Raw genomic sequence first — 23,579 nt, forward strand, 5'->3', positions numbered from 1 at the left:
TCGATGAAAATTACATGAAAATTGTAACTTAATTTTTGAATTTTTGGCGAATTTTTGAAAAATGCTCAAATTGTTTAGACTATTTGGCGTTTTGAAATTTTTAAAATTTCAACATCTAAAAATGTATCGGATATAAAGTTTTAAAATTTTCAAACTATAAAAAAAACTTCACAGAAAAATTGCTTTTGAGTTTACCATCTTGGTTAATGAAGTTTTCCCATCTTATTGCCCTTAATGACGAACTGGCGATAATCGTTTTCTAATTGTAGCTTTAAGTATACTCATGTCCATAAATTAAGGATAATTCGGAGTCATGCGGAAATCGAATTCTAAAATAAATATATCACCTGTAAAATCACTAAACACATCTTCAAGAATCATATGCAAATTTCAGGAAGTAACCAGATGACACCGATGGTACGTCACAATGAGAGAGTGTAAGAGAGTGATATATAAGGAATACAGGCAAAGAAGTAAAATTGTTCGCAGGTGCTTTATAAGCATTTTAGTGCAATAACCGAATAGTTATGACACAAATGACGCATTTGGATGATTTTTTACGTGGTAGAATCATCGGCCGTCTGGAATGTGGGCGTACCCAATTGGAAGTATCAGACAAACTTGGAATTGCCCAGAGTGTCATCTCCAGCAGGCTTTGGCAACGATTCCAAGATGATGGTAATGTGAGTAGACGTTACAGCACAGGCCGCCCCAGAGTTACAACGTCGAATGAGGACTGATATTTGGCTGTTACTGTCAAAAGAAACAAACGGAGCACAGCCTCAGACCTGTCTCGTCAGCTCTCTTCAGCCACTAGTACGACAATTTCAAGGCAGACCGTGTACAGACGCTTAGGGCAAATTGGTCTATATGCTCGTAGACCTGTCAGATGCGTTCCACTTACTGCAACTCACTGTCGCCTGCGGTTAGCCTGGAGTAGAGAGCATGCATTGTGGACACCGCAACAGTGGGCTTGTGTGATGTTTTCCGACGAGTCCAGTTTAGCTTGCAGTCTGATTGTCACCGGACTTTCATATGGAGAGCTCCAGGTACCCGTTACCACCAAGAAAACATCATTGAACAACACCATTACGGTGGTGCAGGAGTGCTCGTTTGGGGTGGAATTATTCTGGTTTCCAGAACTGACCTGCATGTTCAAGTTGGAACCATGACAAGCCAAATCTATCGGGACGTCATTCTGGAACAACGTGTACGTTTGTTTCGGGACGCCATGGGCGCACAATTTGTGTTTATGGATGACAACGCCCGTCCTCACCGTGCAAACATCGTAAGCGAATGCCTTCAATCGGAGGATATCACCCGTATGGACTGGCCAGCATTCTCACGGGACTTGAATCCAGTAGAGCACGTGTGGGACATGCTTGGCCGACGAGTTGCAGCCTGTCAACATCCTCTTACATGTCTACCGAAATTTCGGAGGGCATTGCTTTTTGAGTGGTGTAATATGCCCCAAGATCAGATCGATAATTTGATACTCAGCATGCCTAGGCGTTGTACGGACTGTATTGCATCGTCTGGCAGACATACAATGTATTAACAATCATACCAACTATGTAATATTGGTTTTTTGTAATTTGCTCCAGGGAGAAAAAATCGCTAATTTTTTTAATAATATCAAACATATAGCATCTTTTTTTTTTTTTTTTTTTTTTTTTTGCTATTTACCTTTTGTTTAATAAATAAGCTTTACAAATAAGTCAAATTTGTTTTGCTTCTAACTCTTCCTTTGCCTGATTTTGCATTATCCTTAATTTATGGACACGAGTGTAAAATAATAAGTTATATTATTATTACATTCAATTTCCAAAACTGGATATTCAAAGCGATTTCTTCATTCTGTGAATATCGTTCAGTTATTTTTCTTTATTTCGTCATTTTCTTTGTTTTAATAATGACTAAAAATTTCATCATTGTTAATATGCAATTGAGACTAAAACAGACAATAAAATACAATTAAAAAAGTTCTTATAGAATAAGCTTTTATTTAAAATGGATATGATAATTAATGCACTAAAAGAAGAAAAATAATTTATGTAGTTTAATAGGAATAACAGATTAAATTTCTATTTAGACAATTCATCTACAATTTTATATCGCAAATAATAAAAGCGTGGGGTAGCTAAATAACACAATCTATTACTTTAATTGCATAATCACATGTATAAGCCATTATCACTGCAAATTTTCTATTAATTGCATTGCCAAATGTTTACACTATTACCCTTAATTTACCATGGGCGCCCCACGTTTTTATTATTCGCGATATAAAATTGCAGATGTATAAAGAACTATTTAAATTATTATTCCAATTAAACTACATGATATAGTATTTTCTCCTTTTAGTGCATTAATTATCATATTCATTTTTAGTAAACTTATTTTTAATTTCATTTTTTTACGTATTAATGTGTGAAAAATAGTAGCCACTGATGTCTTACATTAACGATGAACACAGACAAAATTAACATTGAAATTACGCACACCTGACATATGTCTACCAAAAACAGTTTTCCCATTTTTATGTGAATAGTCACCGGATTTTTTTGAGAACTCGAATAAAAAAATAATTTGACATGAGACCACAAACAACAATTTACTGATGACCATCTCCCTAATCTGCAACATAAATACGTTTCCCAAAGAATATCTCTAATTTGAGCGAATATAAATATTTATTATTTTTGCACTAAATTAAACTTAATTATTTAATTATTTGTTTTCTACAGGTTGCCCTTATGACGGTAATCTTATGGTTTATTGCATGGACTCCGTATTTGACCTTATCATTTGCTGGAATATTCTCAGACAGAAAATACGTAACACCCATGACATCAATGTGGGGAGCTGTGTTTGCAAAAGGCAGCGCCTGCTATAACCCCATCGTGTATGGTATCAGTCACCCGAAGTACAAAGCTGCTTTGCAATCACGATTCAAATGCTTCGGCGGTGGAAAATCTGAAGATCCTAAATCGGATGTTTCCACAGTTTCAAGCGAAATGGACAAAAGTATTCCAGAGTAATATAGCTGTATACTGTTGAAAGGATTCTATACTTGTATCAAAATATACACATATGTCTAAAGCTTTCGGAAATAAAGCAAACCTAATACTAAATTTGTACAGTTAGTTTTCAATCTATTTTCTGGAAAAGCAATATCTATACAAATACTCATTAAATATTTAAGGATGTTAAAGGACATGAGTTCGTAAATAAATAATAATCTTAAACAAGTTTCTTTCAGCTTTCCGAAGAGAAAACAAAACAAAGAAATATTCCATAGACCAAAAACGACAAAGAAACAAACATCAATATTTCCCACAGAAAAAAAGCTACTTAACTTTCTCTTATGCAAAATATTACCTCAAAAAATAACAAATAACACATAAAACTTCAAATAACATATTAAAAGAACAAATGCTGTGATAAAACAAATGCTGTGATAAACACAAAACCTACATAAATTCACAAAACTGCATAATACTATATGCAAGTCAAAAATATTGTATGACTAAATATCTCTTGAAATATTAATAACAGATCTATGGTTCAAATTTAACAAATGAATCAAATAAGTTACCACAATATTGAAATTTCATACACTTTCTACAATTAAAAATTTTGTCAAATAATATGTTATCTCTGCTCATTAAGAATTCTTTAATTAAAATAAAATTCCCTAAAACGGGAGTTGAGGTTAAAATATAACTGCGAGAATTATATGTCCTAATAACATTTTCTACAGGAAGAAAAGAAATTGTATACTGCCAGTTTAAAGGCCCTATTAAATTTCAATAATTTGGTATATGAAAAAATAGAACTGTAGTTTAAGTTTTGCTACATATATAGGAATCTGAACTCATGCTTCGAGTTTTTTTAACATTAAAAGTATCAAGAGAGAACAGGCACCCAGCAAAGTAAAACGTAAAATTAGGCATAGAAACAATTTTGTATTTAGCATATTTAAAATTACCACTTTCAAGGGTGAACAGGTGTAGATCTTTCTTCACCAGGAATAAGGAAATTTGCCAAATAAAAGATTGTTACTTTGCCTAGTTTTATGTTTAAGAGTATTTTTTTAAAATTTGCATTCGTTTGTGATCATTCAGCTTTGAAGGCGCTCAAATCAGATGTTGCAACAAGCACATGGTGAAAGCATTTAAAAACAATCAGCATACTTTCAGTTGTTCAAATAACTTAACCGAGTGGCATGCCATTTTGATTATGTTCAGGATTATCTTTATTTAAATAGTTTCTATTAGTTAAATTTTTATAACTACTTATTTTATTCCGGTTTCCATAAATTTCCATTCATTAAGATGATATTTACATTATAAAAGAAAGTATAATCTAATATATACCAAATGATAAAAAATCTCATGACTTTGCAGTCATGCCATTCAATGGTTAAGGAAGATTATGTTTAGTCTTCAAAGCAAAATGATTCAGGTGTTCCTACTAATGGCAGCGAATAACTAACATAGCCATTCACAGTTTTTATGAAGATCGCCAAATGCTAGTGCACAGACTGGCAGAGAAGTTACATTTCTCATTAATAGTATATTCACCATTCTGCATGATTGTCTATATGTGATGGTTACCAAGACCTAACTCTTAGGCAGAAGAAAGTTTGTGGGGAAACTTCAGGGGTATGTGTGTGGAGAACTTCCGAGTCTGGTAGCAGAATATGGGGCAAGCATACTTAAAATTCATCAACATTGCGCATAACTGTTGGCTATATCATTACAATCTTAAAAGAAAAAAAAAAAAAAAAAAAAAAAAAAAAAAGAAAAAAAGAAAAAATAAGCACTGGTTGGAAATCATCAAGTTCTCCTACCTTAAAAATAATTAAAGTTGGAAACAATAAACATAAAAAACAATTGAAGTCAGCCTGAAAAGAATAATTCTTTCTTTCTATGACTTCGCTTGAAATGATTTATCAAAATGCAGTGTTGAAAAGAAAGAAGTAGAGGGCGCTGCTTGGCAGTAGCGCAATGCATGTAAGTAGAAACGAAATGTCGTTTGATTAGGCAACATGATTTCTGTGAAGATAGTCCACCTAACAATAGGACAGTTGTAAATATGTAAATATAACGAATAATAAATAGCATTAGAAAAACTGAACCATCGGATGTTTTGTGTCCCTCTACGGGCCGCCATGGATAAATGCAGGTTCGTCACATGCAGTGCCTGAACATAACACTGTTACTGGCCAGTACTGTGTGAGAATTTTTAAGATCTAACCAAATATGCTTTATGAAAACAGCCTCAGTTGCATATATCTGATTGGTGCTTGTATCACAATAATAAATGCCATCATGTCTCCAGTTGTTCAGAATTTATCTTGAAAATGTCTGAATGTGTGCTGAATCCCAGACCTAGCTCCCTGAGACTATTTTTCTTTCTGTCATCAGAGGTTCAAAGACATCATTTCGTTTCATCAATGGCTGTTTTGAAGACATGTAAAAAATGAAATCAAGCACATACCAGAACTGACAAACACATTGGATCAAGCATATAGCAATCACTGGTGATTGTTTTGAAAAAGGATATAAAAATGGACTGTGCCTTATATACTTCAAGATTCACAAATTTCATTCTCACTTTTTTTTTTTTACTAGAATTTCTTTATCAACCAAACTAAAAGTTTAAATTTCACCCTACAGTAAAAAAGAAAAAAACAATTTTCACTGGCATATTATGACTGGTTTCAATTCTATTAAAACTATTCCCTGCTCCCCCCCCAAAAAAAACTTCTTCACTTGAATCAGATTTCTCTGAAGCTTTCCACATTCATGAAAGGCTAGCTACTATAATTACTGACCTAGCTTTGCCCAAAGCTTTCAAAATTGCAATATCTTGGTTTTAGTTTCCTTCTCATGCAATAACAAATGCCATAGTGTTTATTCATTAATGGCTTCTTTACTTGCTCATCTTTTTGTTTCACGACAGTTGCAAAACTTTCTCCTCCTGAATAAGAAATGTCAAAGGTAGATGCCATTAAAATCAATATCAATCTAAGCATATTTTTGGTCTAAATTTACATAATCATTATTATGTTATTAGACAGAATCTAGAATGTATAGGCCAGCATATGTTAAACACTCAGAATGTATATATAAAACCTCAAGTGATGAATATGATTTTTCATAAGTTTCAATTCAATTATGAGAGATATCAGAATAATTAGCCCTCACAAAGAAAACATTAAATGAGAAATCAAATGACCATGTTTAAAAGAAACATCTCCAAATTACTACAAATGAGTTAAGACAATTTTTAATTTTTTTTATATCTATAATTTCTTGCTAGTTAAAACTGTAATCCAATTTCAATTTTTTAATTGTTTGACAGAATTTTTCATATTAAAATACTTTCTCTAATAAAAAGTACCTGTTTAGCTTTATTACTGTCTTGTAGTTATTTCATGATTTTTGTCAATGAATTAGAAAGCTATCAACTAGACTGTAATACAGACAGGTTTCTAACAATTGTTAGGTTACATGAATTATGGCAAAGGGAACAAGGATAATCTGTCTAAGGCAGAGCTCGGCAACCTGTGGCTCGCGAGCACATGCTGCTTTTGGATGTAAAGCTGTGGCTCTTTAGTTCCATATGGAAATATTATTTATTTTATAAAAAAAAAAAAAAAAAAAAAAAAAAAAAAAAAAATTTAAAAATCGTTCTGAATTTTGAAATGCTGCAAATTGTAATTTTTGATTCTTCCGACTCAAAAGGTTGCCAGCCCCTGGTCTAAGGGAAGAGATGCTTTGTGAAGGACTTTTTAGGAGAAATTGGAATGCATGGGAAAACCTGCAAAAACTCCCATGGAGCCAGTCCGTTTATAGGAATCTATACCCAAAGCAAATTATAAATGTTCAGTCATCTCGCTGTGCAACTACTAATTAATTGCTTTTTATAGAAAATGGTTGATTTCTACATAATGCTTAAAGAAATATGTAGAAATGCCCATGCAGTCAGCTCATGACTTCTGCTCTGGAAACTGAACACTGCTCACAACTGCCAGTGTTCCAATACTTGGCCTATTTGTTAAAATTAAGTACTGATTTATTTCACAGCTAAAAACTTTCTACAGATGAATCAGAGTTCATTTTAAGGCATTTATAATTTCGAAAAATATATAAAATTAAAACATTAAACATACTTCTACAATTAATTACATCAACCTGGCTTCAAAGTGTAAAAGTCATTTTCCTAATTTTTTGAAATGGACAATTTATGTAGCATGCAATATTCTTAGGATATATATGCTCCTCTACAGTGTCTTAATAAAAGGGTAGAGGTATAAACTTGACCTTTTCTTTTTAAATAACATTAGATACTCATAGACTCCAACCTTCAGCAAACCTTGTCAGTAGTCAACGCGCGAACGACATTTTTACAACTTTGAAAATGTGCGCGTAGTGTATGTTGTAATTAACCATTCATTAACTTTAAATTAATAATTAATTGTAATCAATTTTATTACATTTAAAATCCATATACATATAAAACTGAATAATTAAAAATATACCTTGTAAATTATATGCACATTTAATTAGAAATTTTCTTTTAACTCCTCAAGCATTCACTAATAAAAAGTACTTCAAATCACTACTAATCATAGAAAAAATCAGAAGCTATAAATCATATCTTTATTCTGGATATGATTTCTACAGGGAAATAAAATTTAAATAACCAAGAATGATACATATAAGTATTAAACAAAATACGCATAATTTATGAATGCAAAGATTTATATGTAGCATGCTTAGCAAGCTTAAGTTCTGATTTTGAGAATGTTTTTTTATAACACAGTTCTTCATTTGCCTGCATATTTATTTTTTCAATCAAAACTGCTTCAAGAGTTTTAAGACCTAAATTTGGTCGAAATTCCGTCTGATTTTTTTTAACAATAGAAAAAATTCTTTCGCAAGCTGCATTTGAATGAGGTATTATTAAGACAGCAAGCATTACAGAAGGCAATACTTTGTATTTAATACACCCATTCATATTTTTTAATTTGGCAATTTCTCCCCATGCTATATCAATACGCAAATCTACAATTTCTTTCAAATCATCTACTTGATACATGGAAAATTCAATTTCTACTTGATTAAGACATTTTTCATCAATAATGGATGGAAAAGTATTCATCAAGTAAAGAACAGATGAAAATGAGACTTCAGTTCTCAAGTTGATGTCAGCAACTTCAGCATGTTTTAGAAATGGATCACTCAGTGGAAATTTATCAATTATATATGAACATGCAGTTACAAAAAAAGCTCGCACAGAATTGAAAAATGATTTCACTTCACTTTCATTCAACTTGGCATTTTTTAAATATAGTCTTGTTTCCGCACCAATCACTAAATTTTCATTTTCTTTTTGTTTACTATACTTCTGAAATGGAATAGACGTTAGAGTAACATCTTCATTTTCTTTAGAAATTACTGATGGTTTTACGAATCTAACAAATAAATTCATTAAAAGTTCAAAAAGTTCTCTTCTCAATTTATGTATATAAGGAGCTTGTTGTTGCAAATTAATATTTACTGTTATAAACAAAGGCAAAGTATTTTTCAAAAATAACAAGTACAATTTGGTGGTCGGTGACTGTAAAATTTTTTTAACGTTTTGCAATCTCTTTCCTTCATTCTCACTGTTATCTGGTTTATCTCCAAAAAAATTTATCACAGCATCCCACTGTTCCAAAATCCTTGTTATAGATTCTAAAAGAGACAACCATCTCGTACTGCAATATTTCAAAATTTTATGAGATTTTGCATTCTGTCCCAAAATTTGTTGAGCAACTTTGAAGCTATGCTTCCGTTTCGAACTTTTCTCCAAGTAAAAATATATATCTATTATCAACATTTCAATTTCTGAGCCAATTAATTTTTCAGTAGCTTTTTTTGCAGCTATATGCAAGAGGTGGCACGGACAACCTCGGGTGATTATACTTGGTTGATGCATTTTGATAAATGATGCTACACCTTTAAACTTTCCAATCATATTACTAGCATTATCTGAAGAAAATGATAAGCAATTTTTCCATTCTAAACCTTTGTTTTTAAAGTTTTCATTTATACAATTAAAAATACCTTCTCCTGTATTATTCGTGCATTCTAAAATAGAAATCAATGAAGTAATTATCACTCCCTTTTCTTTACTGTAGTATGTTATAACCAATGGGTACAGTTTGTTATCATTGTTATCATTACTTCCATCAGTACTTAGAGAAAATGATGAACTGCACACTGATTTTATAATATCAGCAACAGTATTTTCTGCAAGCGTTTTCACAATAGCAGCAGTTTTGGTATGACCGCAGCTAAATGTTTTTGCTATGGCAGAATCCGGAAACATTGCTTTGAAAAGCTCTTTGGAATGATCCGAAACAGAAAGCGGTAGATTATGTTCAATTAAAAAACGAACAAAATAGCATTCGGCTTTTATAGGATCTGTTTCATCATCTTTTATTAAGAAATTTGTTATTTCTTTAGATTTTACGGTGCCAAGTTCTATATGCTTTTGAGAAAATACATGCCGTTTACAGTCATCTTTTCCGCCATGAGCAACTGAGAAGTTTTTGTTGCATACACTGCAGTGTGCGTGATTCACAGAAATTTCGGACGCTTTAATGCATGGAAATTCTGAAGAATATGAATCTTTAAACTTCTGCTTTGATAATTTTGGCTTCTTCGTTTGAGGCAGCATTATGATTAAAAATCTTTCACCTGATTCACAGTTCACAAGACACACGCTAAGCTCTCGCCGTAAACTACACAATGCAGCCGAATGCAGCCTAAACACGCATCAGCGAGGAACCTGGGAGACAGACAATTGGGTGGAACTATTGATAAGTCGTTAACGGTTGGAGTTACTGATCTACGATTGGCTAATTCTTCAAAACTAGGAACGCACTCAACACGTGATATATGATAACACGAGTATTCAGCCAATCATCGGATGAATTAGTTGGTTCCGTTTTGCGTACTGGTTCTCCTGCTCTTGTTTCTGTAAAATCCGTAGTTTTTTCCATACTTTTCGTAGCTCGTAGTTTTTCATGAATTTCCGCAGAAACTACGGAGAATTCGTAGTAAGTGGAGTCTATGGATACTTATTTAAATAAGAGAAAATGGGTAGCAAATACATTCATGCAGAAGTCAAATTTGGATAAATGCAGTGAAAAATTTAATAACTACAAATCCTTCAATTTCTCAGGAAATTTGCATATTTGATTCCCGATTTCTTGTACATTATCAAAAGGCTACCAAATAATAAAATATCTAAGCTCTCAGATTTGCAATATGTTATTTACATAAGAAACTGGAAACAGGAGTTTTTTATATTGTCTAAAAATGTCAAAATAATACTTACATTTATTTCATAACACTGCTTTTCATACTGTGTTATTTTGAAGAGGAAAAACACATAAAAGAAATTAATATAATGGCAACTATGAGGTCATGGCTAAAATGACTATTCTTTCTTCACACCACGTCACTATCTACTTTCCAGGAATATCGATACTAATTGAATGTACGATTTTAACTTTACAAATACCCATGGTAAAACAAATATTAAACAAAATATGTTTTGAACATATATAATTTATCTTCTGCTTATTATAGGTTAGTTTATGATATGAAAAATTCAAGGAATTAAAAATTTAATTGAGAGATACGTATTTTTAATCTACAAATATGGGAATAACTTAAATATCAGACAATCTTTCCAAATAGGAATGCCTGGTATCTTTATTCTAAATTTATGATACTGCAATGTATTCTTAAAAGTGGCAAAAGAAAAAGTTTTAAAATTTTCTGGTATTTCATAACAGTTAAAATATTTTTACATAAACAGTCAATTTCCTTCAAATGATATTTAAAATCTTCACTAATTTAAAATCTCTCTTAACATTTTGCAATTTGTTAACAGTCAACTACCTATTAACAGAAAACAAATTAGCTGGGCCTTGTCTAAAAGAATGCTTAAGTTTATTCATTGGGAAAGTATAGGAAAATTACAGCAACGAACCACCAAAATAAAGCAAAATTCTACCAGTTATGTAAAGAGAGGAAACTGCACAAGATAATTGCAATGATGTCACAATATTTAGGAATCTTTTTCATCAACAACAACATGTAATTTAACTGCCCATAATCTGGAATATATATACATTTTCTTAAATCATTCATTAGAAACAGGGTTCGTACACATTTCTGCACAGGGAAATTAAGTACTTTTAAGGACCATTAATGAAAAAAATTAAGGACCTGTGAGCAAATGGAAACTGAATAAATTCAATTGAAGATATTATCTATGCCTGAATTTCACTTTTGTAATACCATCCTAAAAATAAAATAGATCCCTAAGTAGTACGCATTATTACTAAACATGAATTAATTAACATAATTGTAAGTTTAAGAATAAAATAAACTATGCAATTTATGAAGTAGCATTAAATATTTTACACTTATGATAGTTGGTCATATTTGAACGTTTATATCGATTTCCTTCTCTATTAAGCATCTTTTCTAACAATTAGAGATTTGTCTCAATATGCAAACCAATGCTCTCACTAGTTTCTGCGTGCTTCATCTCCTAAATGCAAACCAATGCTCTCACTAGTTTCTGTGTGCTTCATCTCCTAACTTATGAACCTCTCCATAATGTACCTTGAGGGTTTAATTGATCTGGTAAAAGTTAAATAGTTCAAAACCCCCGACAGAATTATCGCTATGTCTGAAATTAACTACAATATCAGACAAAGGTTTAAATAAGCCTCTTATTTAAAAGAACTTAGAACATAAAGGTATGTTCTGATGTTAACAAAATCAATTACAGCTCTCGGTGATGTCATTAAACAAGAACAGTCAAATTCAAACTAATAATGTGGACTAGTGGTCAAAGATTATACAATTTAATTGTAATTTAATCTGGCTCAATAATTCTATCATATGAGGAAATAGAAATGGGAAATTATAGTAAAGGTTGAAATCAAACAATTGAGTAATTTACATAATAACTGCACATATCTTTGAAGAATAATTTCCTTTATGTACTCAGTTTCTTTCTTCAACATGTTTCCTTTTCATTTTAGAATTTTTGGATTTCATTAAGGATGTCTGTTATTCTAAAAACACTAAATGCATTTAGAAAGTACAGAAAAAGTGGCTAATTTTATTTCTTTAGTAATATGAACATTCAGAAGCAATATGAAATATATATAGTAAAGGACGGTTACAAAGCTGATGTGGCAGAATTTCTAGAATTTAGTGACACACCGAACAACAAAATTTAGAAATGGCAAAACTTTTAGAATTTAAAGCAAGCATTGGAAGCAGAATTTAGAAAGGCAGTAGACAGCAGAATATAGGATCCACAGAGATTGCATCAGGTGGGAAAATGCATATTGCCAGCTATGTGTATGATGCATTAAGAAATATTAGATGAATCTTTCAAACTGTAAGTTTTCAATTTCTTTATTAATAAAAAAATCCTTTTCTATAATGCTTGCCCATGTGATAACATCAGAAGCATTTTTGATATTTTCCATGCTTTTGTCTAGTGAAAAGTAGAGAAAATAAAGAGAAGATAAACATGTTAAGATTCTAGTATCAGAAGTAATATATTCAAATGTTATGTTTTCATTGTTCTTCCAGATGTTCTCCCAAAATTAAGAAATTCATTGCAAACTTTCTGTAAAATACATCCACTACGTGTTGATACCATGGAGACATTTTTCATTTTGTCACATATTTCTCGAATCTTCTAAAATAGTGAGTCTATAAATCTTGCCTTCAAATCCTTCTAAACTTTCCAAGCTGCAATGTCTAAAATCCTAAAGAAAAACTATCCCTACCATTTCTGTAACAGAAAAAATGCGAGAAATATTTTGGAAAAAAGTACGAGGGAAAAAGCATAAAATTAATTTTATAGAGAAAAGTGATGCACATTCTGAGAATTTTGAGTATTCTGAGACAATTACATGGGAAAACTCTTACTGTGAAAAAATTAAAAACAAGACATTTTAAATTAATTACATAGCTAATTTTGCTTTTGCCAAAAGCTGTTTCGTAAATTATGCTTTATAGCATTATACCTTGTTTATTTTTCAGATTTAAAACATTGTATAAGTTGGCAAAATAAAACTTTATAATATGACAGCGAAAAATAAAATTGTTTTATTTTAATGTTATTTTTTAAATATAATTTCAATATACTACCCTTATTTTAATAAAATTTTTCAATGCTACGATGTTTTAAAAAAAATCGTCGAAAAATTTTCAGATTTTGGAATTAAAAAGTTTCTATAGAAACTAATCTTGAAATCGCCAAAATGTTGAAAAGTCACCAAATATAGAACCGTTTAATAAAAGAATTCACATCCCCAAAAGCAAAAAGTTGTTTAAGAGCTCTTTACTAGAAAAAATGAATTTCAAAATGCTTATGTTTCTTTTCTTGCTTAGAAACTTGAATATCCCATCATTTATATTAGAAATAGAAACAAATTATAACTCATGAACTCATTCAAGAGATAATCATATATACGGCAGTGAATCGCCAAAAATATTCCTCAAAATGCTAATTCACACTCAAAATGACATTCGTAAAAACAGACAGAAATTTCAGATGATTAAGGACCTTCTGTTGATTTTGACCAAAATTAAGGACTTTTAAGGACCAAAAATCGATTCCAAAAATTCTAAGGACTTTTAAGGACTCTTAAGAACTGTACAAACCTTGTAGAAATAAACTGTCAAATCAAAAAAGTAATTTAAGCACACAACTATTAAACATTCATTTCTCGCTGACTTTCATCAAAACTACAACAAAATTATAAACAAAAACACTGATTTTTATGTAAAGGTTTCTTTTATTTTTTTTTTCTTTAACTTTTTATGTAAAGGTTTTCATTTATTTTTTTCATGCTAATGTATATAATTAAATTAACTTATTCTCCAAATTAAATGGCTTAAAAATACAAGGAAATTGTTAATATATTTTTGTTGATTATAATATGGATTATTCCTCTTTCTAGTGCTTTACTTAATTCCCCATGAATTAACCGCAAATTTGGATTAACTAGAGACATCATCCATCATAATATCCTGGTCAAATTTACATCTTTAATGATTTTACTATAATCTATAGCACATCTTTAATGATCTCAAAGTTATAATTATTTTAAATACTTTTATATACTTTAATTTTTATCTTATAATAAGTTTAAAAACACAAAATAATAATATTATTCCAAATGTGACTCTTTTTAATGTGTCTATAGTAACATTTAAAACTTTTTAATATTCATTTGAATATATATCACACCTTGCAGTTAGATGGGCATTGAATTCAGTCATATTAAAAATTATGAAAAAGATCTAAAAATAAAAGATTACATAAAGAGAATAATACAATTTAACAACATCAACAAAGAAAAGTTTATTTCTCAATGCAATAAATAGAAATTTTTACACTGTTGCACTTGAAAAAATGTTTGTGCGAAAAGTTCCTACTTTATAAAAATTTATTATTCTTCAGGATCAAAGCCATCCATACTCAATTCACCAGAGTCATGATCATAAAAGACAAAATCATCAAAAAATTCATTAGTATCATCATGATCAGTATTTGAAAATTTGCAATCACATTCTTCATGTTCAGCTATGAATAGAGAAGAGATGATACATATTAATGGCTTTTCTAAAATTCTAATTGATCACTTTTCTGAAGTCCATTTAAGCTATTCAAATATATTTGGCCTCAAACCAGATGCAAGTTTCTTGTACAGTCAAAAGTCTTTAATCCGGAAGTCCATAATGCGGAATGATCTATAATCCAGACCTCAAAGCTACAAACTTTCTGCGCATGCGCATAATATGTTTACGCATGGGCGTTTAATGTATAACGGACGGTATAAGGTAAGCTAAAATTATCTAATTATCTATTTCAGTTAATGGTGCAGATTACATTGTTCCTTAATCTTCTAATTGGATCCTGCTTATTACTTTTTGCAGACTGTTAGAGCAATTTTATAAAAGTAGGTTTGAACTTTCGATTATGTCAAAAAGAATTCCAATTCTGGAGCTGCCAAAGGATCTACAAAGCGAAAGCATGTTTCGAAGTCCATCAAACAAAAAGTGGAATTGCTGCAAAAAATGGATAAATGCATATCCTTTGTTTCTCTAACCATTCCAAAATTTGTTTATCAATTTCACGCTGCTCTGCGGTTGGGGGGGGACGTCACGGAACACAATGAACTGGAAGTTAATCTGTCAGCACTATTCTTATCTTCAGGGCAAATGTTTTTATTTTATTCAGCTTTTAATTCCTCACTAAATGTAGTATTTCATCTCAATGTACTCCGTCTTTGATATGATTTAAATCAAATTCCTTGTCATTATAAATATCATGAATACACATCAAGTAGTTGTCTGGTTGCAATTTTTTAATTTCAACTATGCGTAATGTATGCTTTACGCATGCGCACGTTAAAAGAAATGTTTAATAAAGTAAACAAATAAATATTAAGCTTTTTTTTTTTTTGTAAATTTTGATACCCTTTAGATCATAATTGCTCTTTATTTCATAAATTACAGTTTCATATTTTTAATTTTATAATTTCTGCATGCCATCTTACCAGATTTAAACTGATGATCTATAATCCGGAATCGCCAAAGTCCCGACGAGTCCGAATTAATGACTTTTGACTGTATTAAAAAAATACATAAAAATTTCTGCTAAATAACATACTTTTAGATAATAATTAAAATTTCTAAACAAGTTAATGCAACTACAGAATAGAAACATGAAATAAATACATAATTTTTCAGAATATAAACAAGTTTTCATAGCATTTTTAAACAATAAATTAAGAAAACGTATTGAAGCTTCATATTTAGTTTATTTTTCAAAAAGCTGAATTCATACATTTCATTATGCACTACCCTCCAATGAAATAATCTCAATAATAAAGAATTTTAGATCTAAATATATGTGCAGAATATCAATACCTAATGCACCCCAATGATTTGTCTAGTAGGATTAAAAATACACATAATTCTATTTGAACTTAAAAAACATTTAGTGCAAGGCTTATAAAAATTATGGGTACTCTTCTGTTATCAGAAGCCATTAAAAAAAATGTACGTATGCATGCCTACATTTCTGAATCCAGTCCTGATAACAAATGATATAAAATTATGATATAGTGCTAATATAATTGAAATGTTAATTGAATAATTGATAGCAATTATCAGAAAGACAAAAAAATGGGTTAAAAAGCTGATCAAAATACATGAAATTAAATAGGGTATTCCCAACTTCTGAAAAGTTACGATACATGGGCATGTACAGGATACTATCACATTCAGTTCAAAGATGAACACATTTGCCTCCTTTAATTCTACCACCTGAACTGATTATGATTATTAGATACTTGCATATGTTATCAGTTAGCATCCCAACTCTCCGGCTCACTTTCAGATCTGGAGTTAGAATAAGCATTTTGTTATTTCCAGAAATAAATGAAGTTTTAAATGAAACTATGCACATGTGCATGTTCATAAGACAAGAATAGTCTAAATATTTAAAAGCATTATGAGATCAACATTTAAAACAAACATACTTTGCAAGATGAAAAAATTTGCTTTCGTGGTAATAATTTCATTATGATGCACTGTATTTAATTTGTGTATTCTTTACAATGTTTCCATATTCAAGTACCATGATTAAGGACATAGATTAGGCTTCATCATGTGCCAAAGCAATAGAAATGTTGCCAAAACTCGCAGCTATGTACTGCACGATCTTCCTGAATGTATTTTGAAATACCTCTGCAATACAGAACTGTTGCCACAGATGCATTAACACATCTAGCCTGCATGTAATGCAATACATTAATATTTAACACTTGATGACCTTTTATCATGAAAATAACATAAGTGCTCAAAATATAGCTACAAAGAATTTCAGATTTTTCTCAATCCATAACATGATTGCAATGTTCATACAACTTCTTTAGATTTAACATGTTTAATAATTAAATAGTTTCTTCAGTACTAACTGTTACTTCACGTGGATCTAGTGGTGATCCTCAGCTGTTACTGGTGTTTGAATAATTCTTTCATGAGTGATTCAAAAGAAGGTAGCATATAAAGTTTAAATAAAGATCTAAGAAAATATATCGTACATATAAGTGTTGATTGCTCACAGCAAGTCTATGGATCAAATTCCTATACACAAATGGTAGGTTATTTATGCAAGTAATGAAAGGGGTACTGCAGAGTGAACATGAAGTCTGTGCTCTTGATTGCCTGCAATGCACTTTCCAAATTTAAATGTGCAGTAACTTTTCACCTCCTCTTTGCACGACATACTAGGGCCAATCACTAAATTTTGTGGTTTTAAGTGCAATTAGATTAAGTACTGCCCAAGAAAATACAAGAAGTAGAAAGGAATCTTTTCAAATGTATGTTATTGATGGATTTGGGAGATTAAGATATCAATCACTTAAATTGTTCATGTTAAGGTTTTCAAAGATAACAAAACAATAGTTCCCAACTCTGGTCTGCTCACAGAACAAAATAATCAATAATGCATCAACGTTCTCAGAAATAACGGTTGGTTTCAGAGACATAATCTGAAGCATAATTGCCCCAGTGAGAGGTTTCACTATATCAGTATTTATGTATCAATGCAATCACCTTCGAGGAGTTGCCGTTTTCAAAATTTGGCAAACTCTGAGAACTACATACATAATTTCTCAGTTTTAACAAGCACCATCACCATCCACATATGTCTTCTTTTTGTTGAATTTCAAGCTCCAATGGTGTTTATAAACAGGCACATTATCATAGTTTTATCTTAAATTCAATTTTTAAATATGGGATTAAGCTGAAATGAAAGAATTTGTGGTAAATTTCTAAAAAACATACTATTTTATCACAAAATTTCTAAAAAGAACAAAACTTTAAATCTAATTTGAAAGTGATTATTATGAAATTTTCACCAGAACAAAAACTCACTTGTTTGATTGACTAATTTTTCAAGAAAAATACCAAATTAAAATGTAAAATGCTTATATAATAATATGTATACCCTTTTTAATATTATTATAAGCTATCATTCCTTTGGTTCCATAAAAAATCACCAAGATTGTCATGATAATACATAAGTACCACAATACCTTCATAAATAAAAACAGACAAAATTACATAAATTTCAAATAATTGAGAACAATTCTTTCTCAATGTAACAGGTTTCAGCTTAAATTCACGTATAAAAACTGAGCAATAAAACTACATAAATTTCAAGTAACTAAAAAAAATTCTTAAAAAAAATATTTCACATTACACTGATGCATGATGAAAACAGGAAAAAAATTACCACAATAAAACTGAATAATGCCAATGTATAAAAAGATAAGAACTAAAGCAAATATACTGTTTGTGTTAGAACATAAGGTACACTGTAATGAACAAAGCAAAGGTATGTGTGATAACAGCTTGCATGTATAACAGACAAAAATTTATTAATAATATCAGTACAAGTTCACACACAAATACACATACAAGATAATGTAGAAAATAATTAAATCTAACTTTTATCTATACAGATTTGAAGAAACACAGAACTGAAAATGATCAGACAAAAACTACAAGCTTTTTAAGCATTTTCCTTTAGCACCAACAAATATATCTGAACTCTAATGAGGGAAAGGGAAAAAATCCACAAAAGGAAAGAACAGAAAACAATAAAACATACATCCTTAAGTTTGAACTTGGTTTTAAAACTGGAGGTATGCACACTTTGGAAAGTAATATTTGGATGACAGAATATATAAAAGTATTGAACTAGCTTTTTAAAAAACTAAACAGTATTGTTCCAAAGCTGCAGTAATTAATATTCTTATTCATAACATAAATTCTGTTAGTTCTCTTAATAAAAATACCTTTAATGAACTTGAGTTGTAACATCTAAAATATATAAAATTCAATGTTTGGAAAACAATATTTTCACCTCTTCAGAATGACAGCTCATAAAAATGCACGAAAAAATTCAATGACCGCGACACTAATATGAACAATCAGTGTCTGAAGTTAATAAAAATTTAAGAGCAATTACGGCCTGAATAACAAAAATAACAAGCAGGGTTTTTTTCGGGGAGGGGGGGTATGTCTATGACAGTTTTCATATGATTTTATTTATATTTTTAAAGTTTCTAATAAATAAAAATGTATCCGTTAAATACCACAAATGGCATGGAATTGGCAAGTAAGGGCTAATTTCGGTTTGCATAATGAGATAGCATTATGTTCATTTTGCTGTTTTTCTGCTAATCTTTATTTATTTATTTATTTATTTTTCTTTTGAAATTTGGTAGCTGACACTTGTATGTTGCTAAAGAAACAAATTCTGCGTATTTTTTGCTTAAAACTATTAATTTACGCTCAATTTTAACATGGGGTGCAAAGGTAAACATTCTGACATATTTTACTTTTTTTTATTTTTATAAAGGCAAAAAAATAGCTCAGGCTCACAAAGAGATATGTGAAGTTATGGTGTCGACTGCTTAACAGAATGCGTCAGAATTCGTTTAAAAATTTTTGTTCTGAATATTTTTCAGTTGAAGATGACAAACCAATTTTCTGAAATTGATGATCACAAAATTAAAGCCACAATTAAATCAAATTGTGATGTAACTGTGCAAGAGACTGCAAAATGATTAAATGTGTCATGCATATATAAGATGTCTTGGACTCATTCAGAAGCTCGCTATTCGAATTCTGCATTAATTTAAAGAAATTCACTTAACAGAAAGAATCAACATTTGTAATACACATTTTAAACGTAATGCAAGTGACCCTATTTTGAAACGAACTATCACTGGTGATGAAAAACAGATCATTTACAATAACATTAATCAAAAAAAGTCAAAGTCCAAGCAAGATGAACAAGATGAATCAGCACAAATCATATCGAAAGCTAAATTGCATTAGAAAAAGATTATGTTGTCAACCTGCTGGGATTATAAAAATATTGTGCATTTTAAGCTGCTTCCAAGAAACCAAATGATCAACTCAGATACTTACAGCTAAGAATGTATGAAATTGGAGGAAAGAATCAAAGAGAGGCCAAAATTGCCAAAGGAATTGTGTTCCACCATGACAATGTAAGGTCACACATATTTTTAGCAATACAGATGAAATTACTGGAGCTTGGTTGGGAAGTAATGTTGCATCTCCCATATAACCCTGACCTCGCACCATGGGATAATACTTTCTTTCAAAGTTTGCAAAAGTTCTTAAATGATAAAAATTTCAGTAACAATAACCTAAAATCGCACTTGGTTGAGTTTTTTTGCTGATGAAAAGCAGAAGTTCTATGAGTGTAGCATCATGAAGTTAAAAGAAAGTTGGAAAAAGGTCATCGAACAAAAGAAGATATTTGACCAATTAAGAGTCCATTTTTTTGTTATGAAAAAATTTAGTTTTATTTCACACAAAAAAAATGAAGTTACTTTCTTGCCAACCATATATACTAAACAAGGAAAAATATTCCTATAATTAGTCATGAGAATGGAATTAGTCTGGTTTTTACTGATATCTATAAATAAGCAAGAAGCAATGACAGTTTTAGTTAGTGACAGTTAATCTAAAACAATATGAAAAAGATTCTTTTCGACTCCCATCTGACCCAAGGGAACATCTTATACAAATGTGCACCCTCTTGAAAGGGTTAATATACAAATTATGTTACTGAAAGGTATTAGTCACTAAAGAAAAACTTTTTTAAAAAATTAAAGAATATATTTGCAGTTCTGAGGTTATTTAATATTAAATCTTTTAACTACATTAATCACATTTAGCAATTTCATTATATTGCTGAATGTGATTAATGTAAATTTCTAATCAAGTAAAGATACTCGAGTTGCAGATGTAGATTTTAATTTAATTATAATTATTCTTGGCTTTATGCTTATTTATAAACAAGAACAGATGAACAGATCAAAAGTAATTAGACTTTCATAATTAAGAATCATTTTAGAAATTTATATACATTAATTAAAAGGCAAAAATGACATTATAATTTAAACTGATACTTAATTACCATTACTGGTAAGAAAGCTTTTTAAGATAACTTTAAGCAGAAAGATTTGATATTGCCATAAAGGCTCAAATTCTAAAAATGCAAAGAAACTTCTCTTTCTATGATATGTCTTACATCGTTGTTAATTTTAGCAGCATTACTTAACATTCAAAATGATTTTTAACACTTGTTAATAAATTTCAGCAAATATGACATAGAAATATTTAAAACAGAAATATGCAAATAGAAAAATTACAATTTGATCCTAACATAAATAAGAGGTCAGAAGTTTTTCTGAGTATTCAGTATTAGAGACATTTTTTACATTGCATCCCCCCTATAACTGCTGTTTTTAAACTGAATACAAAAAATACATATCCATTCTATTACTGCGACATGTGTGACTAGTTACTTCTCAATTCAAAACGATTCTAAATGCAAGCTGACATTATATTAGAAAAGGCAACATGCTATTACTTTTGATTCGGCTTTTCCAGAAGGAAAAAACAAATTGATAAAACCTTAAACAGGCAAAGTATGAAACTGCATTAAATTGTGTCTTGAAGATCTTTTTCAATGCTGTCTACCTACAAAGGGATATCTTCACAGAATATTTAAGAAATCCTTCTACTGAATATAAGTAGTCAGTAAATAACTAATTCCCATTTTGTACTTCTGTAGCATCACTTATTCAATAATGAAATCTAAAAACTACAGTTTTAACATAATATAATGGAAGGTTATAAGTTAATTCAATAAAATGTTTCCTAATTTATTATTTCATTTTCAGAAAAGAAAATTAAAAAAAAAAGAAAATTCAGACATGAAAAAAGAAGAAAATTGTTTTATATTTGATCTTTTACACAAACACATAAAAAAAAAAAAAAAAAAAAAAAAAAAAAAAAAAAAAAATTATTTTTCTACAAGATTTAAACAATATATTATTCAATTTTCTTTTTCATAATTCTTAACATTTTTCTTACAGCGTTTTTTACATATCATACTTTCACAATTTACATATGAAATGTTATATATTTAGTAAAAGTTACTCAGAATGCTGCTCATTCAATAAGACATAATGTAAAAAAAATCAAATTTAAAATAAAAATCTTTCATCTAATTAATAGGTACATAATGCCAAATGCAATAATTTCATGTTATGAAATATGATTTAATCCTCAATTTCTTAATAAAATTTAAAAATACCAATACATGAATTTATATAAAAATAATTATATTAAATGAAACAGACTTGAGTATAAATCTACCAGAATTTTCTCCCCTTTTCCCAGTGGAGTTAGAAAAGAAATATAAAAAATAAATGAATTCACCAAACTTTCTGATACAGATACAACACTATATATAATTACCAAGCAGTAATGATTTTGAATTTTAATGATAAACAATTAAGAAATATTTAACTAATTTTACAATAAACATATGTCACTTGCGAGCATCACAGCGTGCTACATAATCCAGAAGTCTTAATTGACTAGAAAATTTTGTAAAATAAGTACCACCTTTTCTAAGGAACAGATGAATTATTTGGAAGCTTTAGAGGACTTCTTAAGTTAACAATTATATTTTTCACTGCTTTTCTTTTAAGGTTTTTGAAAGCCTTAAGATATTTATCATATGTTATAACAGAAGTTTCTTTTCCTATAGGCACTTATAATGGCTTCAAAAATATTTATAATATATCACAAATGAATCAACTGAAATGAAACTTGAATGTGAATGGACTACCCCTCTCAAAGGGATTGAAGCCTTGCTTGAATGGATTGAATCCTTGCTGGCTTTCAGGGTCCAAAGGATCTTCACCATTGTCAAATTTTTGCCGTTTTTCTAAAACAGAACGGAACAAAATTATCCATAAATTCAATTCATAACCACAAATCTTACATTAGAAAAGGTGAAGAGAAAAAATATGTGTGGCTAGATGCTTTCAGCAGATCATTGTTGAACCTTGTTTAACTTTCCCTTTATTATGTTTTGGTGGCCATTTTTATCTTCAAAATTCTCTTTTCGAGTCTCGCATTGTTTGGTCTCACCATGTGGCTCTTTGAATTACTTTCCACTGAAGAAGTTTTGATGGCATATTACCAGCAATGTGGAGTTGTCCCAAGTAATCGAAATGTTCAAATCTTCATGATATGAATCTATATATCACCCATTAAAGTTTCCACCTGAACTAAACACTGACAAGAACAATGCCCCTTTTGTCCCTTTCATAATTAAATTTAATTCTCTCATTGTCTTATTATTAATTATTATGTGCTATATATTATCTGTTCTTACAATTTTATGATATCTCAGTCAGATAAAGAAAAGTACTTTATTTTTATATTCTTATTTATTATTAAAATTTTGATTAATCTTATGCTCAAGTTTCAAAATGTATATACAACTTTAAAGTTGAATTTTATTCTCTACCTTTTAATTCTTCCATTCTCATTTCT

At 30.0% G+C, this 23,579-nt stretch overlaps 2 protein-coding genes across 2 annotated transcripts in view; one reads left to right on the forward strand and one right to left on the reverse strand.

The window, feature by feature from the left end:
- Window positions 1-3,134, forward strand: part of LOC118190268 (lateral eye opsin-like) — a 57,030-nt gene extending 53,896 nt beyond the window's left edge. The window contains exon 4 of the mRNA XM_085815444.1: window positions 2,748-3,134. Within this exon, the coding sequence (XP_085671570.1) occupies window positions 2,748-3,041 (294 nt within the window). The 3' untranslated portion in view covers window positions 3,042-3,134. The remainder of the gene's footprint in view (window positions 1-2,747) is intronic.
- Window positions 3,135-14,447: 11,313 nt separating this feature from the next.
- Window positions 14,448-23,579, reverse strand: part of P58IPK (dnaJ homolog subfamily C member P58IPK) — a 47,979-nt gene continuing 38,847 nt past the window's right edge. Inside the window, exon 11 of the mRNA XM_085815445.1 lies at window positions 14,448-22,965. Within this exon, the coding sequence (XP_085671571.1) occupies window positions 22,832-22,965 (134 nt within the window). The 3' untranslated portion in view covers window positions 14,448-22,831. The remainder of the gene's footprint in view (window positions 22,966-23,579) is intronic.

Source organism: Stegodyphus dumicola, chromosome 4 (genome assembly GCF_044657685.1).
Source record: "Stegodyphus dumicola isolate Sdum_Otavi_A_Nest chromosome 4, ASM4465768v1".
Taxonomy (NCBI): Eukaryota; Metazoa; Arthropoda; class Arachnida; order Araneae; family Eresidae; genus Stegodyphus; species Stegodyphus dumicola.